Source organism: Pyrus communis, chromosome 15 (assembly GCF_041283825.1).
Source record: "Pyrus communis isolate YQ-2024b chromosome 15, ASM4128382v1, whole genome shotgun sequence".
Classification (NCBI taxonomy): domain Eukaryota; kingdom Viridiplantae; phylum Streptophyta; class Magnoliopsida; order Rosales; family Rosaceae; genus Pyrus; species Pyrus communis.
In genome coordinates, this window is record NC_142579.1 from 29211686 (window position 1) to 29232799 (window position 21114).

The 21114-nt window shown below is 36.9% G+C and overlaps 3 protein-coding genes across 4 annotated transcripts; all 3 read left to right on the forward strand.

The window, feature by feature from the left end:
- Nucleotides 1–4001: 4001 nt before the first annotated feature.
- Nucleotides 4002–8570, forward strand: LOC137740498 (phospholipid:diacylglycerol acyltransferase 1). Its single transcript, XM_068480354.2, has 7 exons — nucleotides 4002–4805; nucleotides 5466–5688; nucleotides 5818–6101; nucleotides 6234–6531; nucleotides 6695–6954; nucleotides 7503–7994; nucleotides 8136–8570. The coding sequence occupies exons 1-6, from the start codon at nucleotides 4336–4338 to the stop codon at nucleotides 7984–7986; spliced, it is 2019 nt and encodes a 672-aa protein (XP_068336455.2). The 5' UTR covers nucleotides 4002–4335; the 3' UTR covers nucleotides 7987–7994; nucleotides 8136–8570.
- Nucleotides 8571–12761: 4191 nt separating this feature from the next.
- On the forward strand, nucleotides 12762–16283 carry LOC137711421 (nuclear transcription factor Y subunit A-3). The gene is made up of 7 exons (XM_068450663.2): nucleotides 12762–13070; nucleotides 13292–13360; nucleotides 14135–14374; nucleotides 14668–14780; nucleotides 14852–14923; nucleotides 15181–15342; nucleotides 15536–16283. Exons 3-7 carry the CDS (start codon nucleotides 14185–14187, stop codon nucleotides 15899–15901), a joined length of 903 nt encoding a protein of 300 aa, XP_068306764.2. The 5' UTR covers nucleotides 12762–13070; nucleotides 13292–13360; nucleotides 14135–14184; the 3' UTR covers nucleotides 15902–16283.
- A 589-nt stretch (nucleotides 16284–16872) lies between these two features.
- Nucleotides 16873–20456, forward strand: LOC137739538 (alpha/beta hydrolase domain-containing protein WAV2). 2 transcript variants are annotated; one of them, XM_068479154.2, is made up of 8 exons: nucleotides 16873–17511; nucleotides 17900–17935; nucleotides 18102–18180; nucleotides 18319–18373; nucleotides 18476–18592; nucleotides 18739–18903; nucleotides 19325–19568; nucleotides 20020–20456. In XM_068479154.2, exons 1-8 carry the CDS (start codon nucleotides 17274–17276, stop codon nucleotides 20034–20036), a joined length of 951 nt encoding a protein of 316 aa, XP_068335255.2. In that variant the 5' UTR covers nucleotides 16873–17273; the 3' UTR covers nucleotides 20037–20456. The 2 variants fall into 2 exon arrangements, with proteins under 2 accessions (XP_068335255.2, XP_068335247.2); XM_068479146.2 differs by having other exon boundaries at nucleotides 17179–17511; nucleotides 20117–20456.
- The last annotated feature ends 658 nt before the right edge of the window (nucleotides 20457–21114 follow it).

A 21114-nucleotide genomic window follows, 5' to 3' on the forward strand; every position in this document is an offset into this window, starting at 1 on the left:
TTGATTGGCTATAACGGGAAGCCGGTGCTTTTACCGGGTACCGGGTGTTTACCGGGTTGGATTATTTTGGCTTTTTAACCAAAATGCTCCAGCATAAATCATCATTTTGATTTCTGAGTTTGTCCATCGTCAATTATTTTGGTCAAATTTTTGTTAAATAAGAACCACAATAGTCACCTTGAATTTAAGACACAATGGCCCGAAATAATTTGACAAAAATTAAGGACATTTTTGTTATTTTATTTTTATTTAATAGAGATTTTTCATTGAAAGATAAAATGATTAATGGTAAAGAAACTCAATAATCGCTTTTATTGATTTCAAATCTCAACTATCATAGTAAAGAATTATGCTGCTCTCATAAACTATTTTAGCCAAACAACCTTAATTTTTTTGGGGCTCCATTTCCTATTTGTTTGTGGGCTTCTAGAAAGGCCTGTTAATACCATGTTGGTTTGGAAGTACAAGATCCAAGATTTGTGGGCTGCTGTTGTGGATGTTTGACCAAGATGGTTCAACATTTGGTTTGGATTAGTTGGGAATCACATCACCATAGCAAAGGCAAAGGGGCCAGTGATGCTTGCACGTTGATTTTGGAACAATAAAATCAGTAAGTTTAACAAGTTGGGTGGAGCTGTTTAGTTACCTTAACATATGGAGGTCAACTTACTTAGAACATACAACACTGTTATCGGGGTGTTTCGCGTCAATTATAAGATATCGAGTGTTTAGAGAAAAAAAAAAAAAAAAAAAGTTATGTGGACTATGTACGAATTCGTTTATTTCTCAAAAATAAATGATGTTATAAAGTCAAATAATCTCTCAACTCTGCGGTATGGGGAGGGGTAGTGAGTCTCATTCAGTGTCATGTTCAACCTCATGCCAAAGAGTTGTAGCATTAAAAAAAATATCTAACAAAAAATATGGTAGAAACGTCAATTATTTCTTAGTCATGTCTTCTCCTTCACATGTGTTGGTCTTTTACATTAAGGATAAGATGTTACGAGTCTTTGAGATTAGTGGAGGGACTATTGTCTTTAGTCAATAGGATCCTCTCCAGATCCTCTCCAGATCCTCTTTGTGAGGATCTCGAAGATTCGTGAATCGTGTCAATTCATCTTAGGATTAGGCATTTTAATAAAAAAAAAACTGACCAAACTGAGGCGAACCGCACTGACGGTTTGGTTTTTTTTTTTTTTTTTTTTTTCCGGTGGTTAAACCGAACCGCATTGACCTTAATCCGTTTGACAAGCGATTTTCAAAATTCTTTGGATGCGGTTAATCAAACGGACCCACATATATTTGTTTTATTTTTTAATCATAATTAATACATGTAGTAATATAAACAATTAGTTATTTACGAGTTACCATATATCCACCACATGAAAATAAAACCTAATTAGTTTCAGAATCCCTTTTCCTTCATTCTAAAAGCAAACAACAAAAAGAAAAGGCAACCTTTTTGTGCCTAAAAAGCACATAGGAACGAAATTATGAAAGAAAAACAGGGGGCACTATTTGGAGAAGGTAGCAGCTGCTCTTTGGTGCTCTCCTTGAGCTGCATCATTTATATTTTCATTTGAGCAATCACTCTTATTGATGCTATATTTTGTACCTTTTGAGAAAATAATTTGTTATGTATTTTTGTCTTTACACAAATCGAAAAGGGTAAATTACATTTTCATACCTCAGGTTTGAGATCTATTTCAATTCCTTACAATATCTTCAAAACATTTCACTTTCATACCTTAAGTACTATTTTATTTCAAAATAATACCTCCGTTACATTTTCCATCCATTAATCCGTTAAGTGCTGACTGTGGGTCGCTCTGTGTTTCAATTTTTTTTTAGGTGAGAAAATTTAGGTTTTGGGTGGGATGGGATGAGTTTTTGGATGGGAGGGGAGGTGAAGAGAGTGGAGGAAAGGGAGGTGGTTGGGATGCTTGGGAGGGAGAAGAGGGGTTGCGGGGGTGGGGTGGGTTTCTGCGTTTTCAAGTTTTTTTTTTTTTTTTTTAATTCATGTTTTTTTTTTTTTTTTGTCACGTGGCAGACACGTCAGTATTTAACGGATCAATGGATGGAAAATGTAACGGAGGTATTATTTTGAAATAAAATAGTACTTAAGGTATGAAAGTGAAATGTTTTGAAGATGTTGTAAGGAATTGAAATAGACCACAAACCTGAGGTATGAAAATGTAATTTACCCAATCGAAAATCGACCCAAAACAATCCGTCATTGTCGATTAACCAACCTTATCAGTTTTAGCCCCAGCTCGGTCAGTTTCGGTTTGCAATTTTGGCCCAAACGACTAGGTCAGTTTGGTTTCAGTTTCGGCCCAAAATCGATCCAAACCAACCCATGCCCACCCCTAATTCATCGTACATCGTATAGTCAGTTTTTGTCAGGTACTGTTTGTGTTCAATTTTAAATGATTTATGACTGCACGATGTATGATGAACGGACACAATTCACAGATCCCTGAGATCTTCACAAAAAGGCTCCGAAGAAGATCCGAATTCGCATCTAGAACACAAGTCACATGAAGGTGCAGACTTGCAGTGTGACTTTGGATGGTATTCTTGAACCCCAAAGTTTTACAAGCACCAAATATTGTACCTTTTCCTTTGCCCTAACGGGCGTTAGCTCAGATTTGTCAAAATACTGTACCTATTTCTAGAAATGAACACTACCATTATTTCTAGAATTGAAAATTGACACTATTTATAAAACTGAACATATCCACTGCAACTATTTATAGAACTAAATACTGCCATTATTTTTAAAACTGAAACTGCCACTATTTTAAGAACTAAACACTGGCACTGCTATTACTTTTAGACTTAAACACTACCACCATTTTAGAACCAAATATGAAAGTACCAATTTTGAGGAAGAGGATCAAACTTCTATCTTGAGCTAACGATCAATTTAGTTAGGTTTGGTCGAAAATTGGCAAAAAACGCCGGAAAAACGTCATGTTTGGAGAGCTTGACCTCCCTGGACATTGAGTTTTAACTTGTGGGTCTTGTATTAGAAGAAAGTGAGCGTCAACACAAATTTGTAGCCTTTGACCTTGCACGATTTCATTACTGTATGAAAGACTTATGAAGAATCTAAAATTGAAAAGAAGAAAATGAGAGGGATTGAACACGGGACGAAAAAATAAGACGAGTTGAACAAAAAATATGAGGGAAAAAAATCAAAACTCGATCAATTATTTTGGTTGGGCCAGTCTAATTGATGTAGTTTGATGTTGGATTTTGTCTTAAATATTAAAAAAAATTAGTAAGATGTTCCATTAAAGGTAATACTAGGAAAACTAAACTTGTATACAAAATTTGCAAATTAAATGATATGTCACTAATAGGAATGAACACATTTATTTACGTTTAAATAATAATCTAATCATCAACTTTCATGTCCTTTATTAAAATTCAAAATTTTGAAACTCTTTTCATTAATTTTTATTTTTAACTGTATAGTCCATATTGTTTGATCTGGATTTTTCTTCGAAGTTGTTGAACCTTAGAGCTGCCAACATCCTTTTTTTGTTTCTTTGTTTTTTTTTTTTTTTGGAAACTGCCAACATCCTTAATATTACTAAAAATAAGTACTAAAATAACAAGGGAATTGTTATTAACATTCAAAAAATCTCATTCTACACTCCAAACTTTCTATATTTGAAAAGAAAAATACATTTGTGAGGAGTGTAGAACAAGATTTTTGGAGTGCCAATAACACTTTCCAAATAACAAAAGCCAATAATATTATAGAGATAATTATATTGTAATAAAGGACTTGAAAATTATGTTATTTGCTCATCACCCAATAAAAATTAAAAACGTTGTTACTCACACACTTTTCATTATCTAATTATTTTTATTTCTTTTAATTTAACGGTCAAAAATTAAAAAAATATGTAAGATATAAACATAGATGTAAGTAGCTAAAACAAAATATTCTGCTCAAATAAAGAAGTCAAATTTAGTAATTTAATTTTCTTTTCATGCCCGCTAGGACACAGATTCAAAGCAAGGAAAACGTAATCCCAACTAAACCGCCGTCGGGTACTGCCAGGCTCAGTCCCTCCAATTTTCTAAACACCCAACCAAAAGTACACAACCAGTTCGCCAGCCAATCAGACGCCTCCACATCGCCACTCGCCGGCAAAAACCTCTTTCCTCCACCGCCACCGCCGTGTATAAATATAGTAACCGTATTTCTCGGGATTTGGGTTTCGATCAGCTGCTTCGCTGAGCACCGGGGACCAGATAAAAAACCCAGTTACTCATCAGAGAGAGAGCATTTAAAGCCGCCCACATTTTTCTCCCGTTATGAAAACGATGTCGTTTCTTAGACGGAGGAAGGGAAAAGCCGCTTCCGACTCAGAGCCACCGTCTCCGCCGATTGACGACAACAGCGAGAAAGAAAAGGAAACCCAAGCGCAGAAGCAGCAAAAGCAAAATCACAAGAAAAATGGCGGGGAAAAGCCGCACAAGTGGTCGTGCGTCGACAATTGCTGCTGGTTCATTGGGTTCATATGCTCGATCTGGTGGCTCCTGCTCTTCCTCTACAACGCAATGCCCGCCTCGTTTCCGCAGTACGTGACGGAGGCGATAACGGGTCCCATGACGGACCCGCCGGGGGTGAAATTGAGGAAGGAGGGGCTCATGGCGAAGCATCCGGTGGTGTTCGTGCCCGGGATTGTGACAGGCGGGCTCGAATTGTGGGAAGGGCATGGTTGTGCTGATGGGTTGTTTAGGAAGCGGCTGTGGGGTGGCACATTTGGTGAATTGTACAAAAGGTGGATTTTCATGCTAAACGTGATTAATTATGGATTAATTTGATTTGGGTTTTTGGATTTTGAGCTGTTTGTTGATTGTTTAGTTAATTTGGTATAGTTTAGAAGGAATGGTGTCATATGAGGAGGGTATTGTGTTTGATACTTAAAAGGTGATTTTTTTTTTCCTTAAACAATGATGTTTTTGTATGTTTTACTTAAAAACTGTAATGTGCAAAGCAGTTTAATTAGTGAACCCTTGAGTTGATTAGTTGATTTTGCCTTAATCAGTGCTGTTTACGATGCGGTGAGGTTGCTTATTTTACCAGTTTTTTTACTTAAAGCTGTAAGGTGAGTTGATTAGTTAGTGTTGTCTTGAAAATATAGTGCTACCTAGTTTAACTTTATGTCAGGTATAAAAGTAGATTGATAAACTTTTTGAATTGTAAATGTGAAGTAAATGTATTAGGGTGCTTGTTAGAGTGTGGATGTTGAACTCTCATTCATTTTGCCTTTATATATCAGAAAGAGATATGAGTTATTTTGTGCTCTAAACATTAATCGTTGGGGTGTATAACCTTGATCAAAGTTAATTTCCCTTTTGTTCTGAAGTTTTAGAACATTGTTGGTGGAATTGAATCTTACATACGTCGTGTTAACCATGTTTCCTTTCATCTTTTGCAGACCGTTATGCTGGGTTGAGCACATGTCTCTGGATAATGAAACTGGACTGGACCCTCCCGGTGTAAGGGTCAGGCCTGTTTCGGGCCTTGTGGCAGCTGATTACTTTGCACCAGGTTATTTTGTCTGGGCAGTTTTAATTGCAAATTTGGCTCGCATAGGGTATGAAGAGAAAACAATGTATATGGCTTCATATGATTGGAGAATATCGTTTCAAAATACTGAGGTGTTGTTTTGTAGCCCATTTAGCTTCCTGTAATGGAAATTCATCAGGTTTCTTCGTTCATCGTAGCATGATGGATGTTACCATGAAAAATGGCTTTTGTTTATTTGTCTGCTTGATTGCCTCTGTCAGGTTAGGGACCAAACTTTAAGCAGGATAAAGAGTCACATAGAGCTTATGGTAGCCTCAAATGGTGGTAACAAGGTGGTTGTTATTCCTCACTCAATGGGTGTTCTATACTTTTTGCATTTCATGAAGTGGGTTGAGGCACCAAGACCAATGGGTGGTGGGGGTGGGTCAGATTGGTGTGCGAAGCATATTAAAGCTCTAATGAACATTGGTGGACCCTTTCTAGGGGTTCCAAAAGCCCTTGCGGGAATTTTCTCTATGGAAGCCAGGGATATTGCAGTTGCCAGGTTTTTCGCATTTACTTACACAACATATTAGTCTGCTAGAAATCTGAATTATGGTTGTATCCTGATTTGTCTAGTCTGCTAGAAACATTTCCCTACTTAGGGCCCTTGATCAAACGCTAATCTTTATTACAGGGCTTTTGCACCAGGTGTTTTGGATAAGGATGTTTTTGGTCTCCAAACCTTACAACATCTGATGCGAATGACCCGTACATGGGATGCAACCATGTCAATGATACCAAAAGGCGGGGACACTATTTGGGGTGGCCTTGATTGGTCACCTGAAGGATACTGCAATTATGGTGCAAAGAAGGTGAAGAATAACGATACAAACAGTGAAGTTGAAACCAGAGTAAACTATGGGAGGATTGTATCGTTTGGGAAAGATGTAGCAGAGGCAGATTCCTCCAAGATTGAGAGGATCGATTTTAGGGTATTTCTCTGTTCTCAAGTAGAATTAACCATAATGTGGAAGGCATTCCGTTAGAAGTATATATGGCCTCTCTCTGTACTGTCTTATCTTTTCTTAGAATCCCAAGATAAATACTATCGTAACTGTTTAACGTGTCTTAATTTGACTTGTGCTTCATTGGCAGGACGCTGTGAAGGGTAATTACCTTGCAAATGCTACCCATTGTGATGTATGGACAGAGTACCATGAAATGGGTGTTGGTGGTGTCAAAGCCGTTGCAGATTACAAGGTCTACACGGCAGGATCAGTTTTGGATCTGTTTCATTTTGTTGCTCCTAAGTTGATGGCACGTGGGGATAATCATTTTTCGTATGGGATTGCCGACAATTTGGATGACCCAAAATATGAACACTACAAGTATTGGTCGAATCCCTTAGAAACAAAGTGAGTTTTCATCTTTTTTGTATTGTTCTATCAGTTCTCCCCCTCCCCACCCCCAAAAAAAAAAGTGAGTCATATATTAAACTTAATCTAGTTTTCCATGTTTTGGTGATCCTTAATTAGTCAATATTAATGCTTTTAATTGTATCTGTACGCACCATTCTCCAATGCCCTTACATGCTTCATGATGAACCCTTAAGTATTGCCAAGGTAGTAAAAATATTCACTACGGTGGTTTCGGGAAATTCCTGTCCAATGCTTACCCAAAGTGTGTTTCCAAAAAAAAAAAAAAAAAAAAAAAAAAAAAAAAAAAAAAAAAAGCTGACCCAAAGTGTGAAAAAGTCACGCTTCAAACGTGCCCTGTATGTTTCAGTCAAACTTCCCATTTTCGATCAAAAAGCCTTATACACTTAAGTTTCCAGCTCTTATTATCATAAAATAAACGCTTCATTTGTTCATGCATTGTTAATTTAGCTGTTATTCTGGGCTTGTGTTCACTGTTTAAGCAAACAATTTTAGTGTGGTGCGTGAACTTCTGACTGCTTGGGCAGATTACCAAATGCTCCGGACATGGAGATCTATTCTATGTATGGAGTTGGAATCCCGACCGAAAGGGCATATGTATACAAGTTGACTCCTAGTGCTGAATGCTACATTCCCTTTCAGATAGATAACTCAGCAGAGGGCGGAAGTGAAGACCCTTGTTTAAAAGGTGGAATTTTTTCCGCTGATGGGGATGAAACTGTTCCTGTTCTGAGTGCGGGTTTCATGTGTGCTAAAGGTTGGAGGGGTAAGACACGATTCAATCCTGCGGGCATCCCTACTTACATAAGGGAGTATGATCATGCCCCTCCAGCTAATCTTCTAGAGGGCCGGGGCACCCAAAGTGGTGCTCATGTTGACATAATGGGAAACTTTGCTTTGATCGAGGATGTTTTAAGAGTGGCAGCAGGTGCCACGGGACAGGAATTGGGCGGGGACAAAGTGCACTCTGATATTTTCAAATGGTCTGAAAGAATCAACTTAGATCTCTGATTTACATGGTGAGTTATAAAGCTCCCTCTCTCTCACGCCTTTGCACCATTTATCTCTTCAAACTACCTACATTAGGGTTGAAGCTACGTTGTCTGAAGGCGGAATACTATATTCTTGTGTTCACTTGCCTCGTTCAACCTTTGTTTCAGGTAATCCGGTGCATCAAGATACAACTGATGAATTATCGTCTTCCAAACTGGCGGTTGTGATTATAGTACTAGTTCATGTTTTTCCCTTGAAGCCTAAGAAATGAATAGCAAATTTTGCTGAAACACACACTTTCAAGATTATGTTGTCATCTATCTGTACTCTGCAGTCTTGATGGCTTCAACGAGGCCCGAAACGGCTTCAAGGATCGGATCCCACGCCACGCCGGGCTCCTACCAATTCAGGTAGCTAACTTTTGCAGTTGATATATAGCTCCCTGTAATTTGGGATATTCAATTAATTTGTTGGATATTGCCAAATAAATTATTTAATTGATTAATGTATTGCTTCTTCAGTTCTTCTATCTGTAATTATGTAGTATTTCACTGCTCCTCCTCCTTTGATATTTTCGTGAACATATTTACAACCTTCTGGAAGATTTTTTCTGTTTTCTTTTCTTTAAATGTAAATCGCTATTATTATTACTGTTTTTATCAGACGAAATTTTAAACTACTTAATCATGTTAGAATGGGTAAGTAAATTTAAGAAATTGGTTAAAACGATTAGAAATCAAATTTTAATTGTTGAACTCATCAAAATTAAATATATGGTCGCAAGGACTGATTATTGACGATAAATTTCACTCCGGTTCTCACCTCTTCCATACCGGATTGAAGCCGACGGTCGAGGTTTGCTCGTCGGTGTCAGCCATAAAAACCGTACGGATCCTCGCTGCTGTGTTTGCGCTCCTACGAATGGGATTCTCTCCCCTCCCTCCCTTTCTCTTACAAATTTTTTTTCTTTTCTTCTCTTTACAAAGATGAAAAAACAAAATGAAATCTTGAGCATTTGAACAAGAGTGGAGGAAAGGAGAAGGAAAAAAGAAGAAGGGAGAGAGTCATTGTCCCGCTCCTAATACTCAACCGTTGAAAAATATACCAGACCCTAAGTATTTGTTTGGTACTGAGGTGCTTTTATAAACAGTGGGTATCAAAAAAAGTTGAGCTCAAAAAGGTGTTTGGTAAACACTTAAAAACAGCTTATTTTCACAGTTTTGGGTGAAGAAAAGCTGAAAACATGAAGCAGCAAAAATGAGCTTATTCTCATAGCACAGCAGAAGCAGTTTTTTTTTCAAAGTACAGCAATACCAAACCAGCCCTAAGACTAGGTATTTTAATGAGGGCATTGCTTTCGCTGTGTTGAGGTCGAATTCAAATTCGAACCCAGTTTTGAGCACTTGATTTAAGAGTAGCTTTTTAGCCAAAATGATATTGGTATAACTACTCACCTTGGTTACTAAGATTTGAAATCGGTAGAAGTAATCCATAAGTTTGTTCATAGTCAATCATTTTGGTCAGTTTGTAAAAAATCTTTGTTAATTAAGGACCAAAATGACGAAAATACTCTCAATTTAATAAACAAATAGCCAAAATGATTTGACAAAAAACTAGGGTACTTTTGTCATTTTATTCTTATTTAACGGAGATTTTTCATAGAATGACCAAAATGATTAATGGTGGACAAACTTAGGGATCACTTCTATTGATTTCAAATCTCATGACCAATGTGAAAAGTTATGTCAATCTTAATAACGATTTTGGCTAAAAAACGTTAAGATTATTCGGTTATCGAAGCCCAAGACCAACCCCTCATATCAATACCACCTTAGATGTGGGGTCTTTGATTCAAACACTTGGTCTTGGAAGCAGTTGAACGATGTGATTTTACCTTACGAGGGTTTTCTTCGACACCAAGTCACCTGTTTCAGCGTGCGGCGCGCTTTACTGGCATCTCACCAACAATCAAATACTGGCTTTCTACCAAGACAAAGACGCTTGGAAAACCTTCGCCCTACCGCATTCAGTGCGCAATGATAAGTATTGGAAGTACAATCCGGCCGCTTGCCAAGTTCGTCTAGCGTTGGTTCGCAAAGAAGACCAAGAGTTCATGGAGTTATGGGTAATGGAAAACCAACAATCGGACGGTTCCTTCGGTGCCTTACAGAAAGTCCGGTAGAAGGCATTTCCAGCCACAATCAGCAACCGTGCAACTTAAAATTTCATGAGACATTTCCTCTACCTTGTTACGCAAGATTTAGGTCAAAAATAAGTTTACATAGTATTTAATTATATTAAATTTAACATAAACTACTTCTCATAGACAGTATATAGAATCATTTATGAAAATGATCACGGTACTTTATAAGTAATACAAAGAGAACGACTTGCCTTGATTCGCAAGAAAGACGAAGAATTTATAGAACTACGAGCGATTCAAAACTATAACAAAGATATAGAGCGATAATGAGAAATTCCTACTCATCAAAACGCTTAATAAAAGTAATGTTTTCGTGCTCTTTGTAACAATGATGCTGAGCTCATGCTCGAAACTTCCGACAAGAAAGCGGGTTTTTATAACTTTCAAGACTCTTGTTTGAAGATAGGCGCAGTACTAGAGAGATGGCGTGACATTTTCATGTTGCATTCTGATGATGACTGTACTGACTTAAGGAGTCCAATACAGAATAGGATTCTCTCATATTTTCTCCTTTCCTATTTGAACGGTTATGTTAGGCTACATCAACATCTTATATTAATGTTTTATTAAAAAAAAAAAAAAAATGAGATGAAATAATGAGAGAGAAAGAACGAGAATCCTAATTCGTCTAATATTACACAAAATATCATCTCATATAATCATAAAACTTATTGCGATGATTTGAGCAGTCATTGGTCATTGGTCGTCGGCGCACATCACATTGCACTCTGATGATTATAGTCGTCAAGTTATTTCGACATTTGGACGTGATTAAGTTTAGCCAGAATCATTGCGCTTCTGTTTGAGTTTTGTCGTTGATGTTATCTGTTTCCACTGTATTGGATATTAAAAAAGCAGGTCGAAGTCAAAGAAAAAAAAAACAAAGCTATCACATCATAACTCGAACACCAGCTTTTTCCATCTTATCCTCATCTTGAATATAACAATTAAAAAATATTTAATTGATCTTTTATTTTATTTTTTTAGTACATTGATATTTTTACATTAGGATGATAGAGAGTTTAGTTAAGCCACATAATAAAAATTTTTATTTTGTATTGAATTCGTTATCCATAAAATTTAAACTTAAAATTTCTTACTTTTAAATAAAAAATAATACCATCGGATCATATTAATAAGTGGCTTTGATTGATCTTTTATGTTTCCCTTTCATCTGAAGAAAAGTATAATGCTTTTAATGTGGTTGTTAAGTGGCTGAATGATCTGTGTTGGGTAAAAAATATTAAACCTCATCCTAATCACGTCTTAGGTTGACGTGTTTTTTCCTTTGTAATTATCTAATAGGAACTTTGAAGAAAAACTGTAAATATTGTTTATTTTAATGAAAAATTATATTTTTATATTAAAAAGTTAATCATTGTACTATTTATTGTACTCTTTATTTTGTTATTATCGTTAAAACTCAAAACTTTTAAACTATTTTCATTAGTTTTCTTTATTATTTATTATATAAGCATACTTTAAATATTTTTATATTTTTCAAATTTGAAAAACAAACGAGATATAATTTATTCTGTAGAATCTTCACCAGGGAAGCTAACTCTGTCGCGACGGTGCGCGAGAAACATTTTCCAGTCAGATAGAAGCGGCGGCAGAGTTAGCATAAGATCTTGGTTGTCCTTAGGGCTGGTTTGGTATTGCTACGCTTTGAAAAAAAAAAATTGTTTCTGCTGTGCTGTGAAAATAAGCTCATTTTTGCTGCTTTGTGTTTTCAGCTTTTTTTCACTTAAAACTGTGAAAATAAGCTGTTTTTAAGTGTTTACCAAACACTTTTTTGAGCTCAGTTTTTTTTATACCCACTTTTTATAAAAACACCTCAGTACCAAACCAGTACTTAATCCCAACAGCTTCAAAAATCCTATATATTTGTTTGTATATTGTGTTTGATTTCTAAAAACATTTAAGACAAATTAAATTACAACTTCCTCTTCTTACTTATTTTATTTTCTTCTATCATATTTGTCTTTTTTTTTTTCCTTCTCTTCATTTTTGTTGAAAAGCCTTGGCAGTTTTCAACATTACTCTCCAATATCCTGCATTCACTCTCAATAAGTCTCAACAAATGTCGACATAAACTTTCAACATATGTTGACAAGAATTAGAAGGTGTTTACTAGGTGCTCGATGAAATAGCCCAATAAACCTTTTTGGTTGATATTATAACTTCATTATTTGAAAATACTGGCTATGCTAATGGATAGAAATGTAACATAAAATAACACGGGCACATTTGTGATGGCGTGTGGGAAATGTGGGCGTGGGAAACGAGAGATTTTTTAGTATGACTGGAACACGGGATAGTACATTACGTGTTATTATAGCAATGATGGAATACGTCTACTAAAAAGTTAATAACTTGAAAAAATACAATTTCTCACAACTTATTTAAAAACAAATGATGTACAGTTCATATTCCCGTCATAATAAAAAATCTTCTCGTGGAAAACAAGTGAGGAAAAACAGTGAAGGGCGGCTGTGATAGGGAAAGTGTATGCAGCCAAACGTTGAGGGTGTGAATGGGCCCACCATCAATGGAGAAGACGAAAAGGACGAAAGCTTCAAAAATACAAGAAAGGTTGAGAGAGAGAGAGAGAGAGAGAGAGAGAGAGAGAGAAATGGGTGGCAAGTGCTTTTAATCAGGAATTTAGGATCACGTTTTTGTGTGTGTTGTGTTGTCACAGCAGCAAAGCCCGAGAAGAAGGAAGGAAAATATAGAGTGAGGAGAGAGAGAGTGAGTCTTTGAGGAGGAAGAAGAGGAGAGGAGGGGAGGGGAGGGGAGAGAGAGTGTTTTATTTAGACAGTTGGAGGAGAGGAGACATGTCCAAGGTCTTCCCAACACTTACATTCCTTGCTCATTCATCCCTTACCAGACCCCAAAGGTCTCTCTCTCTCTCTCTCTCTTTTCTCTCACTCCTATTGCTTCATTTTCTCTCTTGCCTTTCTATTTTCTTTTTCCATTTACGGGTTTTATTTTTCTGCTAATTTATTTTATGATGATTTTTATTTATTTAATTATGGGTGTAGAATCCAAGTGGGTTGCTTTCTGTTTGCTTTTTACTGATTGCATGTAGATTTTGAGATCATTTGGTTCTGTTTTCAGGTGTTTCTGAAGATGGGAAAGTAGTAAAGTTGTCTCCTTCATCAGTTTCTGGTTTCATACCTGTTTTGGGTATGTTTTTATTTCTATTTTTGTACATTTTTCTGCATTTTATTTGTTTTTATTTAAATTTTACTAATTTCCTCTTTTATTATTGGGTTTTCTGGACAATGCTTTGTTCTGGTGGGATTGAATGAGTAATGGGGAGAGTAATATATTTTGTAATTTTTTATTTTTGGGTATGATTGGAGTTGGTCTGGAAATCTCAAGTCTTTTCATTTATCTGTTTTTATTGGTCTAATTTGTTGCATGCTGGTACTGCATGTAAACTTCTCTGTAATATTTACTGACATTTTCCATCAGGTTTTCCAAACCTTGTGTTTTTACTTACATGGTAATTGAGATATTAAATGCAATCTGTATAAACTTGGAAAACCCACTTCTTGGTGTTCTTAGCATGCGGAGTCTGATACATTTAGAAGGTAGAAACAGGACTACCAACTTATTAGCTATAAATGCTTCGTTTGCTGATATAAATCTGATTCGAAGTAGGAGAGATGCTGTGGCTTTTGTTGGATAAGTGATTAAGATAGAATAATCTGTTGGATAGTTCCAATTAATCGGTGAGTTTTCTTATGTTGGTTTGTTTGTGATATTCATTCATGTTCATGGGTGTAATTCCTCGCGTGCTATAATGCACAAGGCGATTGAATGCTTGCATACTTAGCCATTGTATGTGTATTTAGTCTGAGTAGATAATTTGTAAGTGTCCTTGATACAAGGTAGTACTTATGTCCTTATTAAGGATCTTTTTGATTTTGCATAAAATTTGGGACACGACGATAGAATCATCTATACCGAACAAGAACATTTTCAATCAAACTTCCGTCCAGGCAATGCCACTTTATACTAATTCCATGTCGTGGAATCCAAGTGAACGACAAATTTCAGAGTCTTTATCCAAGGATGTGAGCTTCAAAGTGGTATTTCCGCCACAAGGTCATCATGACGCAAAGCATTTAGGACTTCAACTACAAACAGACCAGGGATCATCATCCACAACCCAATCAATTGGTCACTCTCAAGGTCAGTGCAATTCATCAGAATCTGGTATATAAACTCGTGGTTTATGATCTTATCGTAATATCTTGCACACATTCTTTTGGTATCAAATTTCTGAAGTACACTGTTGTAATGAAATTAAAAAAAAAAAAAAAAACAAATTTTTGATATAAAAAGTTTGTTTTAAGAAGTGAAATTTCTGAAGACATTGTTCCCTTATGTACTTAGCTCATATGCTTACCATTAAAGCATTCTTTGTTCCCCTTGTTTTCGTGGACTTAGTTCTCTTCTCTTCTGTTTCTTGTCCTTGAACACAGGCGAAGATGAAACATATGGTAAGGGTGCTGATGGGAAACTGAAGCCAGTTTTCTTGCCGAGTAATCAAGATTTAATGTCGAACCCTTCTCAAGTTGGTTACAGCAATGTAGTGGTAGGTGGAGCTGTTATACCCAGAATTTAACCGTTAGATGGTTCCTAATTTGAACATCTCCTTTCTTCCAGGGCTGCATACCATATCCTTATGTTGGCCCTTACTTCAGTGGGTTTGTGACTGCATATGGATCACAGGCTATGGTAAGTTTTGTTTCCATTGGTGTTTGATTAGATTCTTTCCCCATATTGCTTCTACAGAAATGCGGCTAATTGTTTTTTTTAACTGTTTAAGATGAATCTATATTCTACATTTTTTCATCTGATTGGACAAACAAGTTTTATATCCAATTTATGTTGGTCTGAGCTCCATCATCCAGATTATATTTATTAGTTTTTCTTGTTTGTTGTGATTGTCACCACCTTTTATGAGCGTATAATTGGAAATTAACTTAATGCAGTCCCATATGCTTGGGATCGTACCTACACGAGTTCCGTTGCCTCCTGATCTGGCACAAGATGGACCCATCTATGTCAATGCAAAACAGTACCGTGGAATCCTCAGAAGGAGACAGTCCCGTGCAAAGTTGGAGGCTCAAAACAAACTTCTCAAATCTCGAAAGGTATGTATGCTTACCAAGTCATAGTTCAATTTGATTCCTTTGCTGCATTTGGTTCTGTATGGAAGTTTGTATTCATAGTTTGGAGACCAGAATCTCATGTTACTCATCCTGATCTTGTTGTGTAACAAATGATACCTCATCGATCCAAACCATGCCTTAACCCATGTTTCTTGACACTTTTAAATCAATGCAGCCTTATCTCCACGAGTCTCGCCATCTTCATGCCCTGAATAGGGTAAGGGGCTCTGGTGGACGATTTCTCAGCACAAAGCGGCAATCAGACCAGAGCGCCTCCAGTAGCACCCACCACGTTTCTGACTCCATCAGCGTACATCAGAAAGATACAGGGGACACAGAAAGTCATCACTCGGAAAGCAGTGAATTCCTCCGTAGTGTTGCAATCCACTCAGACATGACAAGTGTTTCCAACACAAATGACAACTTTCGGCAGGCAGATCGCAGGTTCTCAGGCATCCCTCCCCACATGAGTGGAGCAATGGAGTTCCATGGCGGGTTTATGCGTGCTGGAAACCAGCACTCTGCTTCTGTTGTCCGGTGAGAGGTCAGCACAAACAAGACCATCTTGTTCTCAGGGGTTGGGCAAATCATCCTTGGCTTTTCTCACTCTGCAACCATCTTTCAGACAACTGGTGATTGGGAAACCGAAGATCAACCACCTTTCGTGCTTCTAATGAAATGGTGGCATTTAGAGATGCTGTAATCTCGTAGGTTTCATATGTATTCTCTCTTGTTCTAGTTCTGTGTTGTTAACCTTGATTCAAACCGGCTAAAAGTTACGTTGCGAATGTCGCACAGGAACAGTTTGGTTTGATTCGATTCCGATATGTACGACCTTGCATTCGTGTGGCAAATTCCTTGCATAATATTGGGTTTATGCTTGCAGCTGGTTTGATATAAAGTTTGTTTTATTTGTTTATTTATTTTTTTGAGTTCAAAAAGTTTGGATGATGATGTTTTCTGGGTTAAAAGTTGATAACGTGATGCTGAAGCGTTCTTATAACAACTCATTGCCTGCATCTCGCACCCAATTCTCTTTACCTGCAACTTGCAAGCCGGCACATATGGAAACTAACTCATTACATCACACATGTCAAATTTTAATTTGTCTATAAGAATGAACGGTTCCGTATTGTTCTCTTTTTAACATTAAGAATTAAGTATTTTCCTTTACATATATGGAGCCAAGTATTCTCCTTGACAAAATAGCGCCAATGTATCATGATGGTATTCGGTATCAAACAAATTTTTCCTACATAATTTGAAAAAATAATATTTTTTTTGTTGGAAGCAACATGATATTCTAAAATACTTTGATTTATGACTTTTTGTTTTAATAGAGAAAGAACACTTTACTGGTTGCTCCAACTAACTTGGCTTGACCCGTATAAGTTTTATGATGCTTTCTATGAAATTTTTTTAATCGTCAAATCTATATTTTCATTCTTAATCAAAAAAGATGACGGTTAAAAAATCCTTAAATTAGTGTTTGAGAATGAGACTTTGAAGTCCATAGGAAATCTCATCATACGAACTACGAAGTTGCAAAACCAATTTACATGGCCCCACCCTCACCTTAATAAAATTGACCAAAACAAATCCCATTGTTCATTTCCTTCATTTTAAAAAAAAAAAATCAGAATTGTCAACTGTTACTAGTAAGTGAAATATTTTAGGTTTGAATATTATGGATGATGAATTCAATACCAAATCAGGTTGCTTATTGTGTGGTTTAACCGAACTTTTTACCCCTTAAATGTGATGTGAAAATGATGTATCAAAAAAAAAAATCAGAACTTTCAACCCCCCAAATTTCCACTTTGCACTTTCCAGATAGTTAAAAGGGGAGCCGGAGATTGGAACAAGCCGAAAACCCAAACCCAGCAAAAAGCTCCTCACACACCCACCCAGCCATGGTGTCGTACGTGAACGCGCTGCTGTACGGGGTGGGCGGCCTGGTGGTGGCCGGCATGGCATTGCTTGTCGCCCTCCAGGAGCGGCTTGTCTACGTCCCCGTCCTGCCGGGTCTCACCAAGTCCTACCCGATTACCCCCGCCCGCCTACGCCTCACTTACGAGGACGTCTGGCTCCAGTCCTCCGACGGCGTTCGCCTCCACGCTTGGTTCATCAAGCTCTTCCCCGACTGCCGAGGTCCGATCCGGTTCTCTTTGCCCGATTCGTTTTTTAATTTCATGTTTTGTTTGATTTGGATGAGCTGTGAATTCTGCTGAATTGGAATTGGGTTTTGGTTTTGATGAGACAATTAGGGGTTTTTTCGGTTATGGGGCTTAGTGAATTACCCAAAGCAGCTAGCTAATTGTGTTTGTTTTTGTTAATTTAGACTATAGCTTACTAGAAATGCATGCATTCCACAGTAATCCCTATTCATTTTGTTTAAAAATTCGTCTGTCTCTAAGTAATTTGGTCTTTACTTAAAAATTAAGCTGTTATTTTGGACTGCTTACGAATTTTTCAGTATGTTCGTAGCACACAAGGAACAATATTTGATTCTAAGATTCTTATTTTGCTTGCTTTTCAGGTCCAACCCTCTTGTTTTTCCAAGAAAATGCTGGAAGTATCCTTTTTCTCAGAATAGTCAGTCTTTATTACTGTAATTTGGAAACAATGACATTGTGCGTTGTTTTCATGATTTTTCATTCTGGTTTACATGTAATTTCATGAACTTAGTGGGGGAATTGAGGGTTCTATATGCTTTATTGGCCTTGACCACTGACCTGCAGACATTGCTCATCGCCTCGAAATGGTCCGGATAATGTTACAGAAATTGCAATGTAACGTGTTCATGCTTTCATATCGAGGGTATGTGCCTATTGTGTTTCTATCTTGTTGCTTTGTTATTGTATTAACAGCTTAATTGGGAGTAATATATGATGGTTGGAAAGAAAATTTGTGTTGGTGTATGCATACTAAGATGCTAATCTTCATTGATATAAACAGTTATGGAGCAAGTGAAGGATATCCTTCTCAGCATGGGATCATAAAAGATGCTCAGGTATGCTTTTCATTTACAGTTGAATTATGATTCTTACTGTATTTATATTTTAACGCTGTTTGTATGATTTTCTTTCTTTCTTTTTTTCTTTTTGTCTGTTAGGTTGCATTGGATCATCTTTCTCAGAGGACTGATATTGACACATCTAGAATACTTGTCTTTGGAAGGTCACTTGGGGGTGCTGTTGGAACTGTGGTTACTAAAAACAACCCTGATAAGGTATCACTCTATTAAATCTGTTGCAACTTAATGTTTTTCACTTCCTTTGAGTATTGGAAATTTCACCACCATTACGGTACTTAAATCGTAAATGTTTTTTTTGGGTCGGTAGGCTGAAATAATTTCTCTCTGTTTATGCCTTGCAGGTTGCTGCACTGATAGTGGAAAACACCTTCACATCTATTTTGGACATGGCTGGAGTTTTACTCCCTTTCTTGAAGTGGTTTATTGGAGGCAGTGGTTCAAAAGGTCCTAAAGCACTTAATTTTCTCGTACGGTCTCCTTGGAGTACAATTGATGTCATTGGTGAGGTGAGCTTTCTTGGTGGTAGAATTATTGTTTCACTCTGCAATTAGACATGAAAAACAGAAACAATATGGTAGACTTTTATCGTCTGTCTTTTTCAATTTTCTACGTATTCCAGTGTTCTGATTGTACCAGTCCATGTTTGATTCTACCCAGGATATCTGGTTGAAATAACCGTATTTTAAGTCATTTTTTCACCAAAACCATATTGTGCTTTATAAGTGAGCTACCGAGTGTAAAATTGGCACCAGTATTACATTTCAGCAAACGTTAGTAACATTAAACATGATTCTTAAAGATGTAAAAAAAAAAAAAAACATCCTTTCTAAATAGCAGTTGCCACAAAATCAACAAAGTGTGATGAGACACCTTTCTTCTGCCATTACCTTAATGTTCTGCCCCTCACATGTGACCATCTAAATGCAGGTTAAGCAGCCAATCCTCTTTCTCTCCGGCTTGCAAGATGAGATGATTCCTCCGTCCCATATGCAAATGCTGTATGCCAAAGCAGCTGCCCATAATAAGCGGTGTGTTTTTGTCGAATTTCCCACTGGCATGCATATGGATACTTGGCTCACTGGTGGTGATAATTATTGGAGAACGGTCCAGGAGTTTCTTCAACAACATGTTCCAGCAAAAAACAATGATGAATCGTCTCACACTGATAGCGGTAAGTTTTGGTTACTGAAGTCTTCCAAAATCTTTACACAGAGCACACACAAAAGTTGAAAGAAGGAAAATAACACTCCATAAGATAATGAATGTATAAGAATTATGAACAGAGAGGGAAAATTCATGTTGGATCATTTTGCACATACTGAACTGTGTAATTTAAGGATTAACTTGGGAATGGATGCTGGCACTACCGCCTGGTTGAGTTCTAAAATACTTAATTATTTGACTACCGTCAATTACCACTGGGGCGGGGGTGACAATTCATGTTGTATTAACTTGGGATGTAAGTTCCTTATACTGTTTTTCAAATTACATGATTTATATTTGTCAATCTTTGCGCTTTGCTTTTGGTAAAATTAGTTGTCCTAGATGTCGGGGCAAAATGATTTACTTGTTCGAGCATTCTTTTGTGCAAAATGATTTACTTTCTCTTTCTCCACTCTCAGATGTGGGGGCAAAGTGATTGGATGGATGTTAGACTTGTTCAAGCAATCTGATTGGCTCCTCACTCACCACAATCTGTACCTTTTTCTGAAGCTGCAGCAATTGAAAGCTCTCTTTGAGGGGCCGTTCTGCAAAGACCGCTGCAACTATTCAGGTCTTCCCTGTTGAATATTTTTTGTTGGTTTACAAACTTGGAGACAATTGGGAGAAAATGTGAATGCCATGGATATACTATATGACTTCTGACATACACGCTCGATGCCTAATCTGTTCTTACTGACCCATTGTATGAAATAAGAAGTCGCTATATATGCAAATATATATGTTGAGTTGGTGCATCAGACCGTTTGTATTGTATCCCTTTTGTGGTGCGTTGGGACAAATGTTGCTTTGAAAATTGTTAGGTTTAAATCCAAGTCATTCGGAGTCGACTGTTTAATTACCTTTTATTGATTTACTTTGAGTCTCAACCGAGCAACGCGATTGAGTTTTTTGTTTTTCCGGTTACAATGCGATTGAGATTATGTGAACCGTATGTTTGCCTCTTGGTAACGTGATCAACGAAGATTCTAAATAGGCTCATTGCCGTAAACTGGAATTTTCCCCTGTTGTTGCCGAGACAAATAAAGCAAAATGAATTTTAAACTCCGCGTTGATGAAATTTGGGGTCATCTTGTTATTAGCATTTCAAAAATCTCATTCTACACTCCTCACAAATGTGATTTTTGAAGTGTTAACAACAATTTCCTTTTTTTAGGAAACTTTAACGAAAAACTATATTTTTACATTAAAAAATCAATTATGGTACTATTTACTTTACTCTTTATTTTATTTTTATCATTAAAACTCAAAGTTTTCAAACATTTTTTTATTAATTTTCCTTTTTTTTTTTTACTCCTCATCCTATGTCCTATGTTTGATTATTCCTTCCCAAATCGCTTGGTCTTAATATTTTGTTAAAGAACAAAAAAAACATAGAAAATTTATCCTGCACATGATCTCATTCTCTATTTAGTAGGGGTATATTTGTAAATTCAAAGCCCTGGTTCATGAACGCATTGAGTCTCAGTGCCAGCTGGCGGTCCCGGTGGTGCTCC

Coding starts and splice junctions, on each gene's coding strand:
- LOC137739538 (XM_068479146.2), top strand. CDS start 17,274: ATGGTGTCGTACGTGAACGCGCTGCTGTACGGGGTGGGCGGCCTGGTG. Junction 17,936..18,101: donor TTTCCAAGAAAATGCTGGAA/GTATCCTTTTTC, acceptor ACTGACCTGCAG/ACATTGCTCATCGCCTCGAA. Junction 19,569..20,116: donor ATCGTCTCACACTGATAGCG/GTAAGTTTTGGT, acceptor CTGAAGCTGCAG/CAATTGAAAGCTCTCTTTGA.
- LOC137740498 (XM_068480354.2), top strand. CDS start 4,336: ATGAAAACGATGTCGTTTCTTAGACGGAGGAAGGGAAAAGCCGCTTCC. Junction 4,806..5,465: donor TTTGGTGAATTGTACAAAAG/GTGGATTTTCAT, acceptor CATCTTTTGCAG/ACCGTTATGCTGGGTTGAGC. Junction 5,689..5,817: donor TATCGTTTCAAAATACTGAG/GTGTTGTTTTGT, acceptor TGCCTCTGTCAG/GTTAGGGACCAAACTTTAAG.
- LOC137711421 (XM_068450663.2), top strand. CDS start 14,185: ATGCCACTTTATACTAATTCCATGTCGTGGAATCCAAGTGAACGACAA. Junction 14,781..14,851: donor TTGGTTACAGCAATGTAGTG/GTAGGTGGAGCT, acceptor CCTTTCTTCCAG/GGCTGCATACCATATCCTTA. Junction 14,924..15,180: donor CATATGGATCACAGGCTATG/GTAAGTTTTGTT, acceptor AACTTAATGCAG/TCCCATATGCTTGGGATCGT.